At 55.9% G+C, this 19,422-nt stretch overlaps 1 protein-coding gene across 1 annotated transcript; it reads right to left on the minus strand.

The window, feature by feature from the left end:
• Positions 1–2,030: 2,030 nt before the first annotated feature.
• Positions 2,031–2,753, minus strand: SOX14 (SRY-box transcription factor 14; the record flags this gene model as incomplete). Its single annotated transcript, XM_082288458.1, has 1 exon — positions 2,031–2,753. The coding sequence occupies one exon, from the start codon at positions 2,751–2,753 to the stop codon at positions 2,031–2,033; it is 723 nt and encodes a 240-aa protein (XP_082144584.1).
• Positions 2,754–19,422: the final 16,669 nt, after the last annotated feature.

Below are 19,422 nucleotides of genomic sequence, written 5' to 3' on the forward strand. Positions count from 1 at the left end.
TCCCCCCGCCCGGCTCTGCCTCCGACCATTGTCAGACTAATGCGGCTGGATGTCGGAGGACACTGAGCTATCGGTGTTATCAGCCGGGCTGACAGCGCCTGTCAGCTGGGGTTACATCAGCGCCCGCCGCCGCCGCGCCGCCCCACGCCGGCCGCATCCAGCCCCGCGTGTCCCAGCGGATCGTCCCGCGGCTCCCAGGCCCTCCCCAAGCCAGCTCCTTTAATTGTCCTCATTTGTAAGAGCCGTTTTGTCATGCTAAACAAGGCTGGAGCAGCCATTCTAACCTCTCCTTTCAGCCCTTTTCTCCTCTCCCCTTTTGTTTACCTTCGCCTGATCTCTCATTTATTTATCTATCTATTCTTCCCCCGCTTACCCTCCCATTCAAGCCCCATGTATGTTAATTGTGTTACGCCGTTTAATTCTAACATCGGTCTCCAAAGAGCACTTAATGAGCAAAGCGCATCCAAACACGCGGCGCTCCGGCTATTCAGCCCCTCCAGACGGATCCTCTGCCTCTTCCTCCTTCCCCTCATCTCTGCCCACCGACTCCCTCCCTCCGCCGAGGGAAGAGCCCCCCAAACATCGCTAATTGATCCGCACAAGATGCTGATTCCAAACCACCCCCTTCCAGCACCGCCACCGCTCCCCTCTCCGCTCCAAATATTCCCTCGCACCGCTAAAAACTTCAACGCCGCGGAGGCAACTCGGACAAACCCGGTTCCCCGACGGGACGGGACGGGGGGCGGGGCGGGGGGGAAGCAGCCCCCCGCAGCCCCTCGGTTTCTCTCCGCTCCATCCCGTCTTTTCGCAAGTTTTCTCCGCCCGCGGCCGCGTTTCCCCGACGGGCTCCGAGCGGAGCCCGGCACGGCACGGCACGGCTCCAGAGCGGCCCCGGCCCGCGGGGCTCGGGGTCGGCACGGGGAGAGCCGGGGGCTGCGGGCGGGGGTCGCAGCGCCCGCAAGCCCCGGGGTGGGACGCGGGGCTGCGTCCCCGCACTCACACCACGCACTTGCCTCGTTTGATGACAGATTGTCTTTATTCAAAACGTCTTTGTTCAACAAATGAAAAGGTTTAACGAGGTAAAATCCTGCCGGATACATCTTAGTTTCTGTTTCTTCTTGCCCAAGACATTGTGAAAACATATTTAAATTGCCATCGGTTTTTATTCGGTTTTTCGTTATTAGTAGTAGTAGTAGTAGTAGTAATTTTTTTTACAATTCTACTGCCTGACTTCATACCTGACGCTCTGTCTAAAGTAAACTTAGATCTAGTCTCACTGGATCACACAAATTTAAGGACTATCTGTTTTAAATTAAGCAAACACTATCATATGTTTTAAATATAAATGTTTCTCCCGTCTTTTTTTTTCTTTTTTTTTTTTTTCTTTTTTAACTTTGAAGAACCTTTTTTCTGACATGAAAAGCAATTTTACCTAGTAGTACGTGGTGGCAAAATATATATATATTTATATATATATAACACAGCTGATCTCGTCTTTCAATGTGCAAAAGGAAAACAACGAGGGGAAAAAAAAAGAATAAAATCAGAGTAAGACCGGGACTTCCCAAAGTCAAGTCCAAGTGACAAGAGACCCTGGAGAACTCATAGACATTAAGAGAATAAATAAAAATCGAAACCGCCTCTCTCTTTTTTTTTTTTTTTTTTTTGTCTTTTTCCCTTTTCCTCCCCGCTTTGTCCCGAAAGGGCAGTTCAAGGTTCGCTTTTCTTTTCTGTTTTTAAACACATTTACAACTCTTACAAGTGCCGGGCTCCTATCTGCCCCGGCGATTGCAGATCCCAACCGAGCCAGGGGCCAGCTCTCGGGGCGAGCTTTAGGCGAGAGCATCTCCGAGGCAGCGTCCGCGTCTGTCCCGGCCCGGCGGCGGGCGGCAGAGTCCTGGTTCGGGTGGCCTTTTGCTCCTGCAGGTTTTATGTACATGCACACACGGAGGAATCCCAGTTCCAGCTGCCAGCCGGGATGGGGGACACACGCACACACACACGCCTGTGGGGGTGTGGGTGGGTGGGTGTTACATGGCAGTCGCGTGTGCTGAAGAATAGGGGTCTATCCCAGTCTTGGTCATGCCTGGGAATAATATGTAGGCAACTGGAGGTTGCAAACTGGAAGCCGACCAAGCGGTACAGTTACATGGCACGACATAGCCCGGGTTAGTTGGCGAGGGGTGAGTGTGGGTGTGTTGGCTGGGGCAGCTCAAGCTGCCGAACGCCCCGTTCTGGTATCCCAAGGTGGAGGCGTAGGGCAGGGTGCTGGTGGCTAAGGTGTGAGGAACCTCAGTCATCTTCTGAATGGCGCTGGAGCTGAACTGGCTGGGGTCAAGTAAGGAGTAAGGTGCTGAGGTGGGAGGCAGGAAAGCCCTGGCCTTCTCCGGGGAGCTCAGCAGCGAGTCAGTGGCCCCCACGGGAAGCCCGGCGGCCTTTAAGGGATCGGTTTCCCCGAGGTAAGGCAAAGGGAAGACATACCTGTCCTTTTTCAGCAGGTTCTTGGGCTTGCGCCGCGGCCGGTACTTGTAGTCGGGATGCTCCTTCATGTGCTGCGCCCGCAGCCGCTTGGCCTCGTCGATGTACGGGCGCTTCTCCGCCTCGGAGAGCAACTTCCACTCCGCGCCCAGCCGCTTGCTAATCTCCGAGTTGTGCATTTTGGGGTTCTCCTGGGCCATCTTGCGCCGTTGGCCGCGGGACCACACCATGAAGGCGTTCATGGGGCGCTTGATGTGGTCGCTGGGCTTGGACATGCTTCGGCCGGGCGGGCGGGTGGGCGGCTCTGCGGGGCGCGGCGCGGCGGCTCGGGGCGCCGGACGGCGGCGGCAGGACGACGAGGAGGAGGAGGAAAGGCAGGAGAAGGCCGGAGGAGCCGGAGGAGCGGCAGGAGCGGGCTCAGCTGATCATCACAGATCCTCCGCCAAGGCCGTCCCCGGCGGGAGCCGTGCCGGGGCGGGGCGCGGAGCAGCGCGGAGCGGCGCGGAGCGGAGGCCCGCGGGGCCCGGCGGGCACTAGGCGGGCGGGGAGCCGCCGGGCGCAGCACCGGGCCGGCGGTGGGGACGCGGGGCGGTGCGGGGCAGTTCAAAGGCGCGGGGCTGCGGCGGGCAGGCTGACATAGCGGCAGGGCGGTCACAGCGCGGCCGGGCGCCCAATCAGCGCGGAGGGGGCCCGCTTAAAAAGAGAGGGAGAGAGGAAGGGCGAGAGGAAGAGGAGGGGAGGGGACAGCGGAGGGAGGAGGAAGGAAGGAAGGAGGGGACAGGAGGACCCCCCCCCCCGCCTTCCAACGCGCGGATTAAAAGGAAGGCTTTTGTCAGCCGCTGCGCTAATAGCAGCTGTGGAGGAAGGGGGAAGGCGAAGGGGGTCGTCCCCATCTTCCTCATCCTCCCCCATCCCGGGGGTGTGCGGAGCGGGGCCGCTCCCAGCGCCCTCCAGGCTCCGCCGCCGCCGTCGGGGCTGCGAGCGCTGCGCTCCGCCGTGCGCCCACCGCTGTCCCGCTTCCCCCGCTGCCCCCGCCTTCCCCGCGCTCCCGACCGCTCTCCCGCTTCCCCAACCCCCGCCTTCCCCGCTCCGCAGCCCCGCTTAACCCCGGGAGCCGGCCCGCGTCCCGGCTTGCTTTGAATAATTGCCTGCCTCCCGCGAAACGCCCGTGGGGAAAATATTTATTAAATGGAAACAATTGTCCCGGCTCCCGGGGGGGACCGCGTTTGTTCCGGGCTTATTGGTTTTTAGCACCTGCTTTGGTTAACAAACCTGCTCCGAAAAGGCTCCCCCGGGCCGCCCCCTGCCCCCGCCCGCCCGCGTCCGACAGCGACCGGGGAGGGAAACGAGATGTCGGGGGGTGCTCCCGGGACGGGCGAGGGGCGGCCGGCCCGGCCCCTCCGGGGTCCCCCCGCGCCTCTCCGCCCGAAACTTCGCCTCCTGCCCTGGGGGAGCCTCCGCCGCGGGCCGCTCCGTGCCGGGCCGCCGCTCCTGCGGGGCTCTCGGCTCCCCCCCCCCCCCCAATAATATTATTAATAGAATAAATAGCCTTCGCCCTTATTTCCTCCTTCTTCGCAATAAATGACTTTCATTTCCCGGCAGAGCCCTGTGCGTGCGGAGCCGGGGAGGACGAGGAAGATGAGGAGGAGGAGGAAGAAGAAGAAGAAAGGGGCGAAAGATTTGGAGTCCGCTCACCTGGACGGGGCCGGCAGCGCCCGAGGCTTTGGCTCTGCCGCCGCCGGCTCTGTCCCAGCGGCTTTTTTCGTTGCGCCCAGAAATGCGCCGCGAATTTCGCAGCCCGCGCCAGGACCCCCTTGCCCGGAGCGGGGGCGGCGGGCGGGACCTCCCCGGGCGGGACCCTCCTGCTCCGGCACCGCATCTTCCTCAGGGAAATCTGCCCCCCTCCCACGCGGGATCCCCCGAGCTTCTCCCCACCCCCAGCAACCGCTGATGCTCATATGGGACCCGCAAACAAAAAAAAGTGGGTGCAGGCGGCCCCTTCCCCCAGCTGCCCCCCCAGGGTCGCCTGCGATGTGGCCCCTTCTCGGGGACCTCCGTGCCAAGCGTGGGCCCGGCGGCCCGGCTGGACGCTCGCCACGGGCCGGGGTTGGGGTGCCCGAGCGCTGCTCGCCCCGACAGGCACCCGCGGGCTTGGCCGTGGCCGTGGTACGGTGACAGGCGCGGAAACTTCTTTTTTACCCCACTTTTTGCGTGGAAACAGCGCTATCGGCAGCCCCGCGGAGCTGCCGCGCTCAATATCCGCGGGGAAAATTCTGCTGGAGCCGCTGCCCCTCTCCCCTCTCCTCAGCACCGTGTGCTTTCCCCTCCGACGGTTAAAACACAAAATTCCCGTCGCTTTTATTGTTTCTTTTCAAATTCTTCAAAGGAGGGGGAGAAATTGTATCTCTCGTCATCCCCCGCCAAGATTAAACGAGAGGAGCCGGGCGTCGTTCTCAAAAATCCGGGTAGCAAATCGTTCGGGAGGTAGCGATGGCTCGCAGGCTCTGCCTGCTCCCGAAAAGTCTTTCCAATCAGCTAATGTTGCTTCGCAATATTAATGATAAAAAATCGGCAGCCCGGCTTTCATTGGCTGCTTCCTCGCCGTGCTGCAGCACACACGCTCCATCAGCTCGGGGCAATTCGGGCTCCGGTTTGTTCATTTACATCCCATAAATGCCCCCGCTAGAAGGAAAAAAAAAAAAAAAAAGGAAAATAAATATTTCCTTCGAGATTCCAACGCTTCCATCCTTAAATACTTAAGTACTTCCATTTTCCCCCTAAATCCTTTGTCCTGGAAGGGCATCTGTTGCAGTAGCACGTCCCCCGGGGTTGGATTTTGTAAACTTTGTACCCTTTTTTGGGGTTGGGGTTTTTTTCTCGGGGAGAGCAGCAATTTCCAGGGCGGTGACTGAAATCCGTTCCTCCTCACCAGCTTGTTTAGACACCAAAACTAATGGTGCGATTATTATTCCTGAATGATATCATGGTAATGCAGAGAGATAAGAACGGCCTGATAGGAAAACATTAAAAATATATTCTTGGAGATAGTTCATTTGGAGTAACTTTAAATTAGATGAGATCATGTAGCTCGAGATCCAGTATCAGCATAAATAGAGCTGTATTTCTGCCTTCAGCCTCCTCCTCCTCCTCGCAGGAATCACGGTTGGGCTTGCAGCTGCCAAAAGTGAGAGGTGAAGAGCACCTAGAATTTGAAAATACCCCCGATCCAAACTTTATTTAGGAAATAATGGATCTTTAAATAACTTTTTTTTTTTTTTTTAATGCTTCAGGCGCTTGGGAAAGGGAGGGGATTTTTAATTGATTTTTAATTGAAGGAAGCCCGTTTTGGAAAGACTTCCAGGTTTCTGGGGCTTTCAGAAGCACTGAGGACACAGGTCCCACTTGCTGTTCTGCGGGACCTGGTGAGATTCCCACCGCCAGGAATACTTTTTCCAAATACCCAGAATTAGCTCTGTGCACAGAATCCCAGCAGGCATTGCCAGGGATGGTTATATTCCTGCTTTTCCCTCATATCTGGTTATTTTACATGCAAGTGCACACATACATTTCGTTATGCGTGTGCCACATATTAAAAAAAGACCCTTTTAATCACATGCCATCAAATAATATTTTCTGGGAGAGATATATGGAAAATATATGCACAGAGCAGCTCATCCGGGCAGTAGCACTGATGTGTTCACAGATACTGTGCAGAACAGACCAGATACTTACAGGTTATTCTTTTTGCATTTTTACCATGTTTCTTGCTCAGTTTCATCCCCCCAACCCTGGAAAAAAAGCATTTTTTCGACTCCAGCTATAAACAGTTACAGGGATCCAGCCTCCTGCACGGAGAGATTTAATGGAGCAGGTCTCTGCCCTGTGCATCCCTGACAGAAGAGGGGAGCAGTGATGGATGTGGCAGATTGGATCATCCCGCGAGCTGCTTGCTCTCGCTGGCCAACAGGAGATGCTCCCTGGGAAGGCACCACGTTCCGTGGGAGAGAGCTGGAGAATAACTTGCTTCAAAACTAAAGATTCCCTGCGCATTAGGACCTGGTTTATGCCCTGAGGCAGAAGTTTACAGCCCTTTCCAGACCTAATTTTTGTCCTGTACGTTTTATCCGTGTGTGACCCTACCTGATCCCACCCCACCCCTGCACTCAGTGCATTTAGATCTCATTCCTCACAGGTGATCTGTCCACTGCTGCTCTTTTGCAGCACCATTTATTTTTGTGGCTTGCTGTTGATGAGGAAAGTGATGGATATTTGGGGGGATTTCCCTCCTGGCTCAGGCTTCCTGCAGGTGACAACCCTGTGGTGTGGCCGGTCACCCTGGGGAGCCACCAGTGCTGGGAAACCTGTGCCCTGCTGGCTCTGTGGGCAGGTCCAGCGCTCTTCACCGGGGTGAAGGTCCTGATCAGTGAGCCAGTGCAATGCCTGACAGGAAAAATATGCCTTGAATTACATCAGCCTTCCCAGAGCATCAAATTCAGCACAGTTATGGAATCACAGAATCATAGAAGGGTTTGGGCTGGAAGGGACCTTTAAAGGTCATCGAGTCCAAGCACTTTGCGATGAGCAGGAACACCTTCCACTAGAGCAGGTTGCTCTGAGTCCCATCCAACTCGAATGTTTCCAAGAATGGGGTGTCCACCACCTTTCTGGGCAACCTGTGCCAGGGCCTCACCATCCTCACCGTGAAACTCTTCTTCCCTCTGTCTTTCCCACACCCCCAGTTCTCTGTGTGTCGCTGTGTGGAAGTGCTGCAGTGAGCAATGAGAGTGCAGCCAGGCCAGCAGCCTCTTGAGGTGACGTTGCTGTCACTGTGGAGGACACCACGCTGTGGCAGAGAGCACCAAAACTTCTCCCAGGAATCAGGCAGCAGCTTGGACTCCATGGACTCCCCAAAGAGTCTCTGGGAACCACCCTGCTGGAGGCTCCTGAGGCAGTGCCACCTCTGTGCCACCTCCTGAGGCCTTCCCTTAGCAACTTCAGCAGTTAAACAATGAGTGGCTGAAGAGTCATTCATCCTTCCCAGAGTGAGAAATGCCTGGTGGGAACCCACTGGCATTCCCCTCCCGTGCTGCAGAACCCCATGGGTGCATCAGCCCACCTGCCCAGGCAAGGGTCCCTGGAGCCCCCCCTGGATTTTGCTTTCCCTGCAGCAGCAGCAGGAGGCAGAGCTGATGAGTCTCTCCAGTAAATGAGTGCATTCACCGCGGCCATGGATGTAAACCCGGGGGCTTGACACGGCATTGACTTCCCAGATATTGTATGGCCAGGGAGCCTCAGTCATTGTCAGCGGCATGAAGGGAAGGATAAACGACCTGAGCTCACGAGTGCAGAGCAGGCTTGTAAGGAGAGGCAGTATCTTTTATTAGACCAACTGATACAGTCAGGGAAAAAAAACCCGACAGGTTTTCAGGCACACGAGCTCTGAAATAGAAGCAACAACTTTCAAGAAAAGTGCCAAGGCTGAACTGTTTATCTCCGGCACTGCCCCGCCTCCGCTCCTGGGGAGGCTGACGGCTTCATCGCCATGATCCAGCCGTTCTCCCTGGGCTGGGATGGAGCTCTGGATTGGGATTGCTCCCTCTGATCCAGCCATCCTCCCTGGGCTGGGATGGAGCTCTGGATTGGGATTGCTCCCTCTGATCCAGCCATCCTCCCTGGGCTGGGATGGAGCTCTGGATTGGGATTGCTCTCTCTGATCCAGCCATCCTCCCTGGGCAGGGATTGAGCTCTGGGTTGGGATTGCTCCCTGTGATCCTGGGCTGGGATGGAGCTCTGGAATGGGATTGCTCCCTGTGATCCAGTCATCCTTCCTGGCTGGGATGGAGCTCTGGATTGGGATTGCTCCCTCTGATCCCACTGTCCTCCCTGGCTGGGATGGAGCTCTGGAACGGGATTGCTCCCAGCCACACATCAGGTGTGGAGAAACACAAGTCCAAAGCTGGAAGAAAAGCTTGGGGTAAGAAGGGAAGTGCCCTGCTGGGTTTGGTGTGTCAGGTGAGCTCTGGAGTAGCTTTTCTCTGGGTGGCTGACATGAAAGAAGCCCGTGGAAAGCACGTGGTGCTCAGGCAGACATGACCAGCTCTGTGTTCTGCAGACAGAGGATACACCTAAAATATTGTCTTGTTCAATAACATGAGCAGTGGAGATCTGGCCACGATGCCAATGGGCAGAAGAAAATACTCCTTCTAGTGATATGTGTGACTCTCAACACCAGTTCAAAGGCTCAGGTTCCTGCAAATCCGTGTCTTGTCCCCCAGTAGCACATTTTGCATTTGGCTATCTGAATGAGACCAATGATGTTTAAAAGCAGCCACCACCGATGTCTCTGAGTGTTGTGGTGCTGGAGCTTCAGAACCATCTGCTGTTTTAGTGAAGGGTGTCTAAATTCACATCCACTCCATTTATTTTGGATCTGTCATCATCACGCCCAAGGTGGAGGAGGGTTTTTCTGTCCAAAGTGCCCTGTTTGGTCAGTGTGGCCCCTCTCGTGGAACACCAGCCCCCTCAAACACAGCCAGGCCCTCAGCACAGTCAAGCTCCCCATCTGAATGAACCAAACCATACAAGAACCATAAAGTGTCTTCCCTGCTCTTCTCACAGACCCTGATGTGGCAGAAACACAAAGCCTGTGAGAAGGTAGCACCTGAGACCTGTCAAAGATCTGATAAACAGCCAATTTATCCTATCGAAGGATCTCCAGACCTCTCCTCACTACTCCCACCACTGTTCTCAGGGCGAAGTTCCAGGGGTGGGTTGGGGTGTTTTAACCACTGAAGGCCATTTCTTCCCCATGACACATTCCTAGGATAATGGGAATCCCGGGAACTCCCAGGACCACCAATGGCTGACTGCTATAATCCTGGGGAAGTTGTTTGTTGTGTGGTCCAAAGTGATCTGGAAAAGCTCCAGAGCACCTAGGATTTAAGCATGGCCCTGGATTTCTGGAGAAGAACCACAGCTGTAAGAGATGCTCCGTGTTTTGCTCTGCTCCATGGCAGTAAGAGACAACCAGAAGTGACAGATGCTCTCCTGCCTCAAGCCTGGTACCCTCTGAAGCCTGTGCAAAGCACACCGAAGGATCCGACGCTGTGGGCAGAACCGAACCCGTGTGCAAACACAGCTTTGGGTTGAACCCAGGTCTGAGCAGCCACTCGGTGCTGCTGTTCAGGGAAAGCTCAGCCCTGCCACTGACCTCACCGAGTGAGCCAGCTCTAGGAAAACCACAGGGCACACAGTATCCACCCAAAGAGTCTGAAAAGGCAACAGCTTCCATGCAAAAGCTGCTTTACAGGAGCCCAGATGCCTCTGAGATGTCTTTTGTTTCTTGCCATGTTTGTGGTGGCATCTTGGAGCAAAGCTCCTCCCTGGCTCATGCCCAGTCCGGGAACTGCCCTCAGAGGCGCAGCAGAACAGAGCTCCTCGAGCAGGGAAGGTGTCCCTGTGCTGCACATACACTTTGTGTAGAGGCTGGGTTTGCTCTGAGGTGTCAGCTGGGAGCCAAACGCCCTGGCAGAGATCGTGGTCTGGTGGGGAGCCAGCAGTGTGTCCCCAGCACTAAGGGGAAGAGCCCCTGGTGTCCTCTGCAGGCCTGCAGAAGCCATTCCTCAGAGAGAGTAGCAGGACTGTGGTCTCCAGCCATGCAATGGTCCCCAGCACCCTCCTTGGGCATGGGAGCGACCTCCTGCCCAGCAACGCTGGGAAACAAGTCTGGAGGGCCAGGAGAGAGGGAAACATCGTGCCAGACTCAGAGGGATGGAGGCAGCAAACACTAGGATGGAGAAGTCCCAAATCCTTGGAGCCATTTGGAGATCCCCTTTGGTGGGGGATGCAGCCTGGCTGAGATCCACCAGTGCTGCTGCAGGACTGGCATGAGGGCTGGGAGCAGAGCTGGAGCTTCCAAAGGCATTCCTGGTTTGTGCTGGACATGCCCTCTCCTGCCCTCCCCAGCCTGGTCCTGCTCCTTCAACCACCACATCCCTGACTCAGGGCCCTTCTTGCCTGGCAAAGAGATCCTTCCCTCCACAGGAAACTTTGGGGGAAGTCTCAGGAACCAACTTTGGGGGATGGTACAGATTGCATGATCATGGCTTGAGGAAATTATTATATTTTTAATTGAATTTTGTGTGCTATGCACAGATACTACAGTAGTGGGCCCTTTATCAATTGTTAACACGAATACTAATGAATACTAATGCTAATCATTTGTTTCTGGAAACAAATACAAAGATATTTGATGAGGGGGGAAAGAAAAAAAAAAAAAAACCTCTCTGAATTTTAACACCAGAAATAATGAAATGCATTTCAGGCCGGTGGTGGCAGAAGACAAAACCCCACAGTTACAGTTTGGTGACACTAAACGTGAGCTGCTCGCATTAATGCCTCTGGCACAGCACGGCCTCCAGAAATGACTCAAGGAACAACTTCAGCAACCTCGGCCCAAAACTGCCGCGGGAGCTCCCCAGGAGCCACGTGAGGGCAAAAGCTGCGGGGCACAGCCGGGGTTCCTCGGGGACAGGGATTGGGATGGCTCGGTGCCCACCAAGCGATGCGGGCCGCTCCGTTCTTTATCCCTTGCGCTGATTTACAAGGCACCCATCTCCCTCAAGCAGCTGCTTGTGCTTTACGAGGTTTGCAGATGAAAGCCAACTCTCTTTCCACCCACCCAGCCCAAACGGGGAGGCGCGCTCAGTAACCCTTTCCTAACCCTGGAGACAGGGATTCTGCGGGGAGCAGTTTAGCCGGCAGGAGATTCCAGGAAGGGCAATTAATGAAAGGCTTGGATGGAAATTGCCTTGTATCTCGTTCCAAACATGGCCATAGAGCTTTGCACTGTGGCAGGGGAGGCAAACGTTGAAGGCAGGGCCTGCTCTGGAGCACACCCAGTCTGCAGCACCTGCAAATTTCTCCCCCAGGATAAATAACTGAGATATCTCCGTCATTCTGGGCTGTTCAAATTATTCATAGCAAATAAATTACCAGGTGTATTTAGTCTGTTGTCGTCGTCCGTCCGTCCCCCCCCCTCCCCCCCTTTTCCTACCCACTCATGAATCACTTGGAAATAGATTCTGATTTCTGCAAGTGTCTATTAGTCATGATAAGGAGCCGTGGCACAGCTCAGGCAAAGGTGGGTGGCCAAAGGCTCGTTACTGGCCAGGTATCTACATCTCGGTGGTGATTCAGGTCCTGGGCTGCTGCTTCCGAGACCGAATGGTGTGTTTCCCCCTTCCTTTTTAACGAGCCATGGGAGAAAGAGGAAGGACCGCAGAGATGCTCGGCACAAACCTGCTCCAGCAGGCAGGAATCCCCTGCTCCTCCTACAAATGGGGCTGCTCCAACACAGACCATGACCCCCGTGGGGATGGTGGTCCTCGCTGAGGCCGCTCTGACCCTCAGGCATGTTGGTATCCACCAGTGCATCCCATATCCGAGCTTTCACGGCAGCCAGCCAGTGCTGCCCGTGCGCCTCCAAGACTCATCACACCTGGAAGTTGTCCTCCACTGCCCACCAGAACATTCCTGGGAAGATGCACGAAGAGCGTTTTGTTCCCTCCTGTCACAGGCCCAGACTCTGCCCATGGGAAGCCGTGGATCGGCCCCATCTCCTCTGCTCGAGCCCTTTGCCTCCACAGGCAATTCCCGCCCCGGCAGACAGAACGAGGTTGCCCTGGTGCAATTCCAGCGTTCCGCTGGCTACGGAGAGAGGGAAAACTTGTTACCGCCCAAATACAATCCGCGCACGCCCAGCTTGGGCAGCCTGGAGAGGTGAGGGGATGCAGGTGGGAGGAGAGGAGGAGGAGGAGGAGGAGCTGTGGCCGCCCTTCCTCTGCGGCACGTGGCGCTCAGGTTCCAGGGAAAGGGAGACGTGTCTGATTACTGGGCAAACAATAGTGAGCAGCGCTATTTAAACACATCCAATTACCGCTGTTATTCAGTGGGCAGAGGCCGATGCGAGAATGCAAACACAGGGAGAGCACAGAGGTCTCTGCTGGGGAAAGCTGTAGGAGCCTTGTAACTCTCCCCTCTGAAAAGGGATTTAATCAGCAGCTGCTCACTGGCAGGGCAAGGAGGAAGAATGAGCGCTTTGTGCACAGCACTGACTTTTCCCACTCCCTGGGGCACGCAGATAACTCCCCCGATCACCTCCCTCCCCTGGGAAGCGCTGCTTGATGGCACAGATCGGGCTGCTCCATCCAGCCAAGCACCGCCCGGGGCGTAAACCCGAAAGAAACCTCTTCATTTCCCTCTGCTGCGATCCACAGGTTTGCGATGACCAAGAGATCCCTCAGGCCCACCAGAGGTGCTCCCCACCGCCCCACCCAGGCCGTGCCATCCTGTCCGCTCCCAGCCAGCGCTGGGGTCAGCGCGGCCCTTTGGTCTCCGCGGCCCCTGCCCAGGCAGAGACATGGAGTTTTTAGACCAAAGGAGTTGCCCCTGGCCCGTTTTACCAGGATCAAGGGAATTTAGCATCGGTCAGCTCAGTGCCTCCCTTCCGGCCGCAGTGACACGAGCGGCCGCGTTACGAGTCTCTCACGGCCTCCTTCTGCCGCTGTCATCCGCTTCTCCAGCCACTGGCGTCCCTAAATCCCAGCGGAGTAATTTCCGAGAGACGAGCCCCCCCCCCCCTCCCAGCCCAAAGGACTCCATCTGACCCCTCGGCATGAGGAAGGTTCACTGCAGACGAGCAAACCGCTCCCACGTGCTCCCCAAACGGAGGAATTTCGCCGATTTTATAGGATTAACTCTCTCACCAGAATCACAGGTGATTATTGCTCCCTTCGGTGCTTTCACATGGCTTGGAATAACGCCCCAGGGATCCATAACAATTAACCGACTTCAGCATCGCACGCTGCCGTCAGTCAGAGACACAGGAGGAGAGAGCCTCCAAAATGAATCAAAGCAGAGGGAATAAGTAGTTTAGTCCTTTTCTTTGCTGTTATTCCCATCTTAACACCGGAGTTTTCCCCCGTGGGATGACAACAATTTCTGCTTGAGCAGGAATTCACTGGGATAAAGTGAAGTTTTGCACTTTTATTTCTGTGCATGCGCTGCTTCTTCAGTGACACGTCCCCAAAACTAACTCCAAAGAACAGGAGAAGAGAATCTTCCTTCTTGGGTGGCTTCCTCTGCCCTCGGGAGCATCCGAGCACGGTTCTCCCCCAAGGCTGAAGATGTGCTGAGTCCCGAGGGGAGGCAGCTGGGCTGTGCCAAGGCTTCTGCTGATCCCATCGCTGCCCTGACACGTGCGGGGAGCGCCGTGTTTTCTTCCGTTTACAGAGAAGGATTCTTTCCCAATTAATCAGTCCTGCTCGTGTATTTAATTGCTGCCCAAGGACTCTCTCTGAGTCATGCCATGCTTTAGTCGTTACCTGTCAGGTTCGTGGCGCTGCCGGGGTCACAATCCAGGATCTCAGGACAGAATGGTCCAGGGATAAAGTGGGATGGGAATGAAGCCCCCCCGGCACATCCCCAGGTGAGAACTGCTCCTGCCTGGCAGCAAAAAGACTGCAAAAATGTGATCTGCTCCAGGTGATCTTAAGTCCCTTCCAACCCAAAACATTCCATGAATCTATGAAAATGGATTGCAAAAACCCAGCCCGTTTCCATTTTTCTGTTGCAGCTGCACAATATTTGTCTCGAGTCCTATTCCCTTGGAAGGGTTTTTTATTCTAATATAGGAATTTTTCAAGGATGCAAATGCATTTTCTGTTTCCCTTGCAAACCAGGAATGCTTCTCTGCGGGAAATTTTCCATTTAAAATAGAATGGCTTTACCAATATTCCACATTTTGAAATCAGCAATAAATCACGCCTCAAAAAAGAGAAAAAAAAAAAGGAAAGGAAGAGGGAACAGCTGCAAACCCAAATTAGGGTGAAATTCAGGGACTGTAGTGGGGATGGCAGCGTTTATCTACTTAAAGGTGCTTTTAGGGAAAATAAAAGCTCTAAAACACTCAAGCCACAACATTTTGGCATCACAGCTCAAATAAAGGCAGAAGCAATGGGGGCCTGCAGAAGGTCATGCCCAACATCCTGGTGTGACAAGGCAGCAATTTCCCCAACCCAGCGTGGGGCTGGTGGCACCAACCACCTTTGTAAAACCCTCCCACTCCCACCGGTGTCTGGGGAAGGTGTGGATGGCATGGGCAGGTCCCGGCCGCTCCGAATAGCTCAGTGCCACTGAAGTGAAAAGGAGCAGCTCCAGACAGCAGCAGCCACGGCTGGAGCTGCCAATCCAAACTGCCTGGGACGGGGAAACAGCACAGCAACTCCAGAGCCTCGAGGGGAGGATCCACGTGTCAGGCTACGGGGAGGTGCCAGAAACACTTTAGGATGTGCTGAGAGAGGAGCAGAGTTTAAAAGTCTGCAAGAATAAACCTGAGGGATGTGCCCAAGGTGGAGACTCAGCGGTGGGAGGGCCCAAGGAGAGGGTGCATCCATGTGGGTGTGGGTATCAGGGAATCAGAGAACCATGGAATGGTTTGGGTTGGAAGGGACTTGAAGGCTCATCTGGTTCCAATCTCATTCCATGGGCAGGGACACCTTCTGCTGGCCCAGGTTGCTCCAAACCCCGTCCAACTTGGCTTTGGACACTCCCAGGGACGGGCATCCCATCCACAGCTCTGCCCTCTGGCAACCCCGAACCCCACACCCAAGGGCTGGGGGGTGCCCATCACCGAGCTCCCACACTCGTGTGGAGTGGCAGAGCTGTGCCACGGTCTGAGGTGACACAGGTCCCTCCTGAACCCCTGCCACAGCTCCCAAACCCCGCAGAGAGGCCTTTGGAGAGCAGGGAGCGAGCCTGGGAAGCGCTGCCTGAGGATCTGGCTGCTCAGCCTCTGTTTCCCTCAGTGCCAGCCGGGCAGCTCAATCTTTGCGCCGCGCTTTGAAATCTCCCCGGCGACCTCCCAGCGGGAGGAGAGGGGTTGTGATCCCCTTCTCCCTCCTCCTCCACGTGAGCAGGGCTCACCCCGCTCCTGCCTGCCCGCCGGGACCAGGAGGGGCTGCTGCGGGCTGGGCTGGGCATCTTTTCTTTGAAGTGGAGCGAAATCCTAAAGCTTTCATTCGGAGAGTGCAAATCACTGCTAAAAGCTCGCCCCTCTCTGACCCCCGTCTAGGAAACTCTAATCCAGCCTCACCGGCTTCACCGGTTTCCTTTTGTTTTTTGGTTGTTTCTGTTTTTCTTTCCAGTGTTGACCTTCGTTTTCAAGCACGGCTGGCTCCGGCTGGGAACAAAACCACAGCCCCCTTCAACCAAGAGATTCATTATTTAATTAATTATTATTATTATTTGACACTGTTTCCCCTGTTTCTGCACGGTGAACACACTCCCCAAAGCCCCCGGTGCTGGCTGCCCGGTTTGGATTAGCTAAAACCGATTTCTGCCGAGCATTACTGAGGTCACTTCGGAGCTCGGAATGGGGATGATGATAATCAGGGGGCTCTGATAATCAGGGCGCTCGTTAGGCTCTGCTAATGAAAGGGAGAGGATCATTCCCGTTGTCACACAGCCCTGAATCCATCCAAACCTGGAGTGCGTGGAGGGCAGCGGCCATGGGACCACCACAGCCGCGGTCATGGTCCTGTGTGACGGCTACGGGACAGGTCCGTGGCCACCAGGACAAGGCGACAGCTTTCCACAGTGACGGAGGAGCGGAGGACTAGACATTTTCCTTGGCCTTGCAAGCAAATCCAGGAATTCCTGACTTTTCCACGACTGCCGGGCTTTCCTCCAGGGCAGGCGGAGCTGCCAAATCGCGGCTTTCCCGGCGCTAATCTGGGGAGCCGGGGCGATTAGCGCGGAGTTGCCCGGGGGCCCGGGGGAGCGCAGGACGCATCGCTGCACTCGCCGCTCCTGCCTCCCGTGGCCCCCGCCGCGCTAAGCGCGTTATCTGTGCTGGCCTTGTCGGGAGCCACAGCCCTCGGAGACGCAGCTGGAGCCCGGGCCGTGCCGCAGCCGGGCTGGGCGAGCTGGCCGGGAGAGCTGGAGCGCTGCACCAGCCACTGCTGGTCTGACCACGTGCGTTTTCCCAGGAGAAAGCACCAGGCTGGGAGCGCTCTCGACCCCGTGGGATAATGTCCGATGGCAGTATTGCCTGTTTGTGTCTGCGGGGGGATAAATCCTGATAAATCGGCCTGAATTTAAAGCAAAATGAGGTTCCAGTTGTCTTCCTGCATCCTCCCCACTCTGCTGGTGCAGACCCCACTGCAGACCCCACAAACTTGTGTTGGGTGCCTACAACCAAAACACAGATTCACCCTGTGCATTAAGGCTACATCACAAGGATTTTGCACGTGCTCTGATGCCTCTGGTGTCTTCTCCAAGGGTCTCCTGCTCTGGAGTGTTCTTGGAGCTGCTCCTTCTCTGCTCCTCTTGCTCAAGCCCCAGGTGCTGCTGGCCCTGAGCCTCCTCCTCCTCTCCAGCTCCAGGCACAGTAAGGTGACACTTTTGTTGCTCCTTACACTCAGCTTTGCCTTTAGATCTGACATCAAGGTGGCCACTGGGATTAGCAGTCTCCTCCTGCTCCGTTTTGTCCCACTGCTCCAAGCTTCTGGATTTCATCTCCTTCCTCATTGCCTCCTTACAACAGAACAGCAACGTTTCCAAAACCTTTCACACAGCTGGAGGCCTGACTCGCAGCTGTTCCTCCCAACACCTCGAAAAGGCAGTTTGCCCTGAGCCCTCGTGTGACAGCAGCACCCATGGATGAGTCCAGAGCAGCACAGATCGGGAACTCCTGTGTCCTTGTGCAGCAGGAGATGATGACAGGGCGCTGCTGTCCCTGGAGCAGAGGACAAAGCATTGCTCCTCTTCCTCAGTGATGTCCCTTCCATGGCGAGTGCCTTCGGTGGGGAGCAGGCAGGACCTTGCCCTGTGCTCTGAGTCAGCCCTCCAAGAGCCGGCCTGGAAAAAGCAGAGCTTCCCTCATATTAAAATCCAACTCACCCCGTGTCTTGGGTCCTCTCCTCGCTGATTTCCAGCAGGGTGACGTGGCTGATCTCCTGCTGCACTTGGCTGTTTTCCTTGTCCTTTTTAGTGACTCTTTAATACTTTGGATTGTTCATGTTTCATTTTATCTTCTTATTTGTTTTCCCCTAATGCCAACCTTCTTTCATCTCCCTAGGACTTCCTCCCCTCTCCGTGCTTTCCCTGACCAACTCTCCCTTTAGCTTCTTACTTTTCCCTCTAAGTATTCTTTTGCTGATTTGGTGCTGTATCAAATCACCTTAGGGCTTCCTGTTTGTCTGAAGGGCCACAACGAGTGTGAGCTTGGATTGCTCTGCCCCATGCCCGATCCATCCCTGGCAGCATCCCTCCCTTCCCTGGGGAGCACCACTCCCACCCTGGGAGCATCAGTCCTATCTGGGAATATCAATCCCATTCTGGGAGCATCACTCACCAGCCAGGGAGGACCACTCCCTCCCCAGGAGCACCACTCCCATTCCATGGAGCACCACTTCCACCCCGGGAAAAGTCACTCCAGTCCTCAGGGTGCGTCACACCCTTCCCTGGGTCACAGCACTCCCTTCCTCGGAGCGCATCGCTCCCGCACTGAGAGCACCACTCCCTTCCCTGGAGAGCTTCACTTGCACTCTGGGAGCATCACTCCCACCCCGGGGAGCATCGCTCGCCCACCGAGGCGCATCGCTCCCTCCCAGGTGTCCATCCTCCACTCCCTGGTGTCCATGGCTCCCTCCCCGGTGTCCATCGTCCCCTTCCCGGTGTCCATCGCTCCCTCCCAGGTGCCCATCGCTCTCTCCCAGGTGTCCATCCTCCACTCCCAGGTGTCCATTGCTCTCTCCCAGGTGTCCATCCTCCACTCCCTGGTGTCCATCGCTCCCTCCCCGGTGTCCATCGCTCCCTCCCCGGTGTCCATTGCTCTCTCCCAGGTGTCCATCCTCCACTCCCTGGTGTCCATCGCTCCCTCCCCGGGGTCCATTGTTCCCTCCCCGGTGTCCATTGCTCTCTCCCAGGTGTCCATCCTCCACTCCCTGGTGTCCATCGCTCCCTCCCCGGTGTCCATCGCTCCCTCCCCGGTGTCCATTGCTCTCTCCCAGGTGTCCATCCTCCACTCCCAGGTGTCCATCGCTCCCTCCCCGGTGTCCATCACTCCCTCCCCGGGGTCCATGGCTCCCTCCCCGGGGTCCATCGCTCCCTCCCTGGGGTCCATCCTCCACTCCCAGGTGTCCATCGCTCCCTCCCCGGTGTCCATCGCTCCCTCCCCGGTGTCCATCGTTCCCTCCCCGGGGTCCCTGGCTCCCCCCGGGCCGGAGCACCGCTGGCTGCGCCCAGGAGAGGGCGCTGGCGGCGCAGCCCACGGCCTCCTTATTGCTGCTTATCTACAGCGATTTCACTGCTTTAACTTCTTTTTTTTTTATTTTGCTGCTTAGGCTCCCATTTGCTCCTCCCCGCCGTGGACAATCATTCCCTTTTTTTGTTTTGTTTTTTTTGCTAAATTTTTTTCCCAATTTCTCCTTAAGTCTCTCCGTGTCAAACTCCTTTTCTGTGGGTCCCTGCTGCAGCCTTAATCCCATCACCAAAGCTCCAGGAGCTCAGCAGGGTGCTGGTGGTCTCCTGGGACAGAAGGCTGGGAGGGTTGTCCCTTGTCCCAGCTCTCTGCTCCTTTCAGCACAGTGTGCTGGAATCCCAGGGACAGTCCCACCTGGAAAGACCTTCCTGCCGGCTCTGGTTTTCCCAGAAAACACCCAGATCCAGCTGCACAAAGGTGCTGGGGGGGTCCCTGTCACCTCCCCAGTCTCTTTCTCCCCTCCTGCCTCCCTCCCAAAGAAGGCAGGAGCTCAGCCCCTGCCCTTGACACACACCTGCTATTAAAAAACCTCTTTTCCCGGGAGAAGCTCTGCCACAAATTCCCGCTGCACACATCCACAAGGGGCCAAAGGCCTTCCCTGTCCATTGAGGCATCGCTCC

Source organism: Coloeus monedula (assembly GCF_965178545.1).
Source record: "Coloeus monedula genome assembly, chromosome: 10".
NCBI classification, from domain to species: Eukaryota; Metazoa; Chordata; class Aves; order Passeriformes; family Corvidae; genus Coloeus; species Coloeus monedula.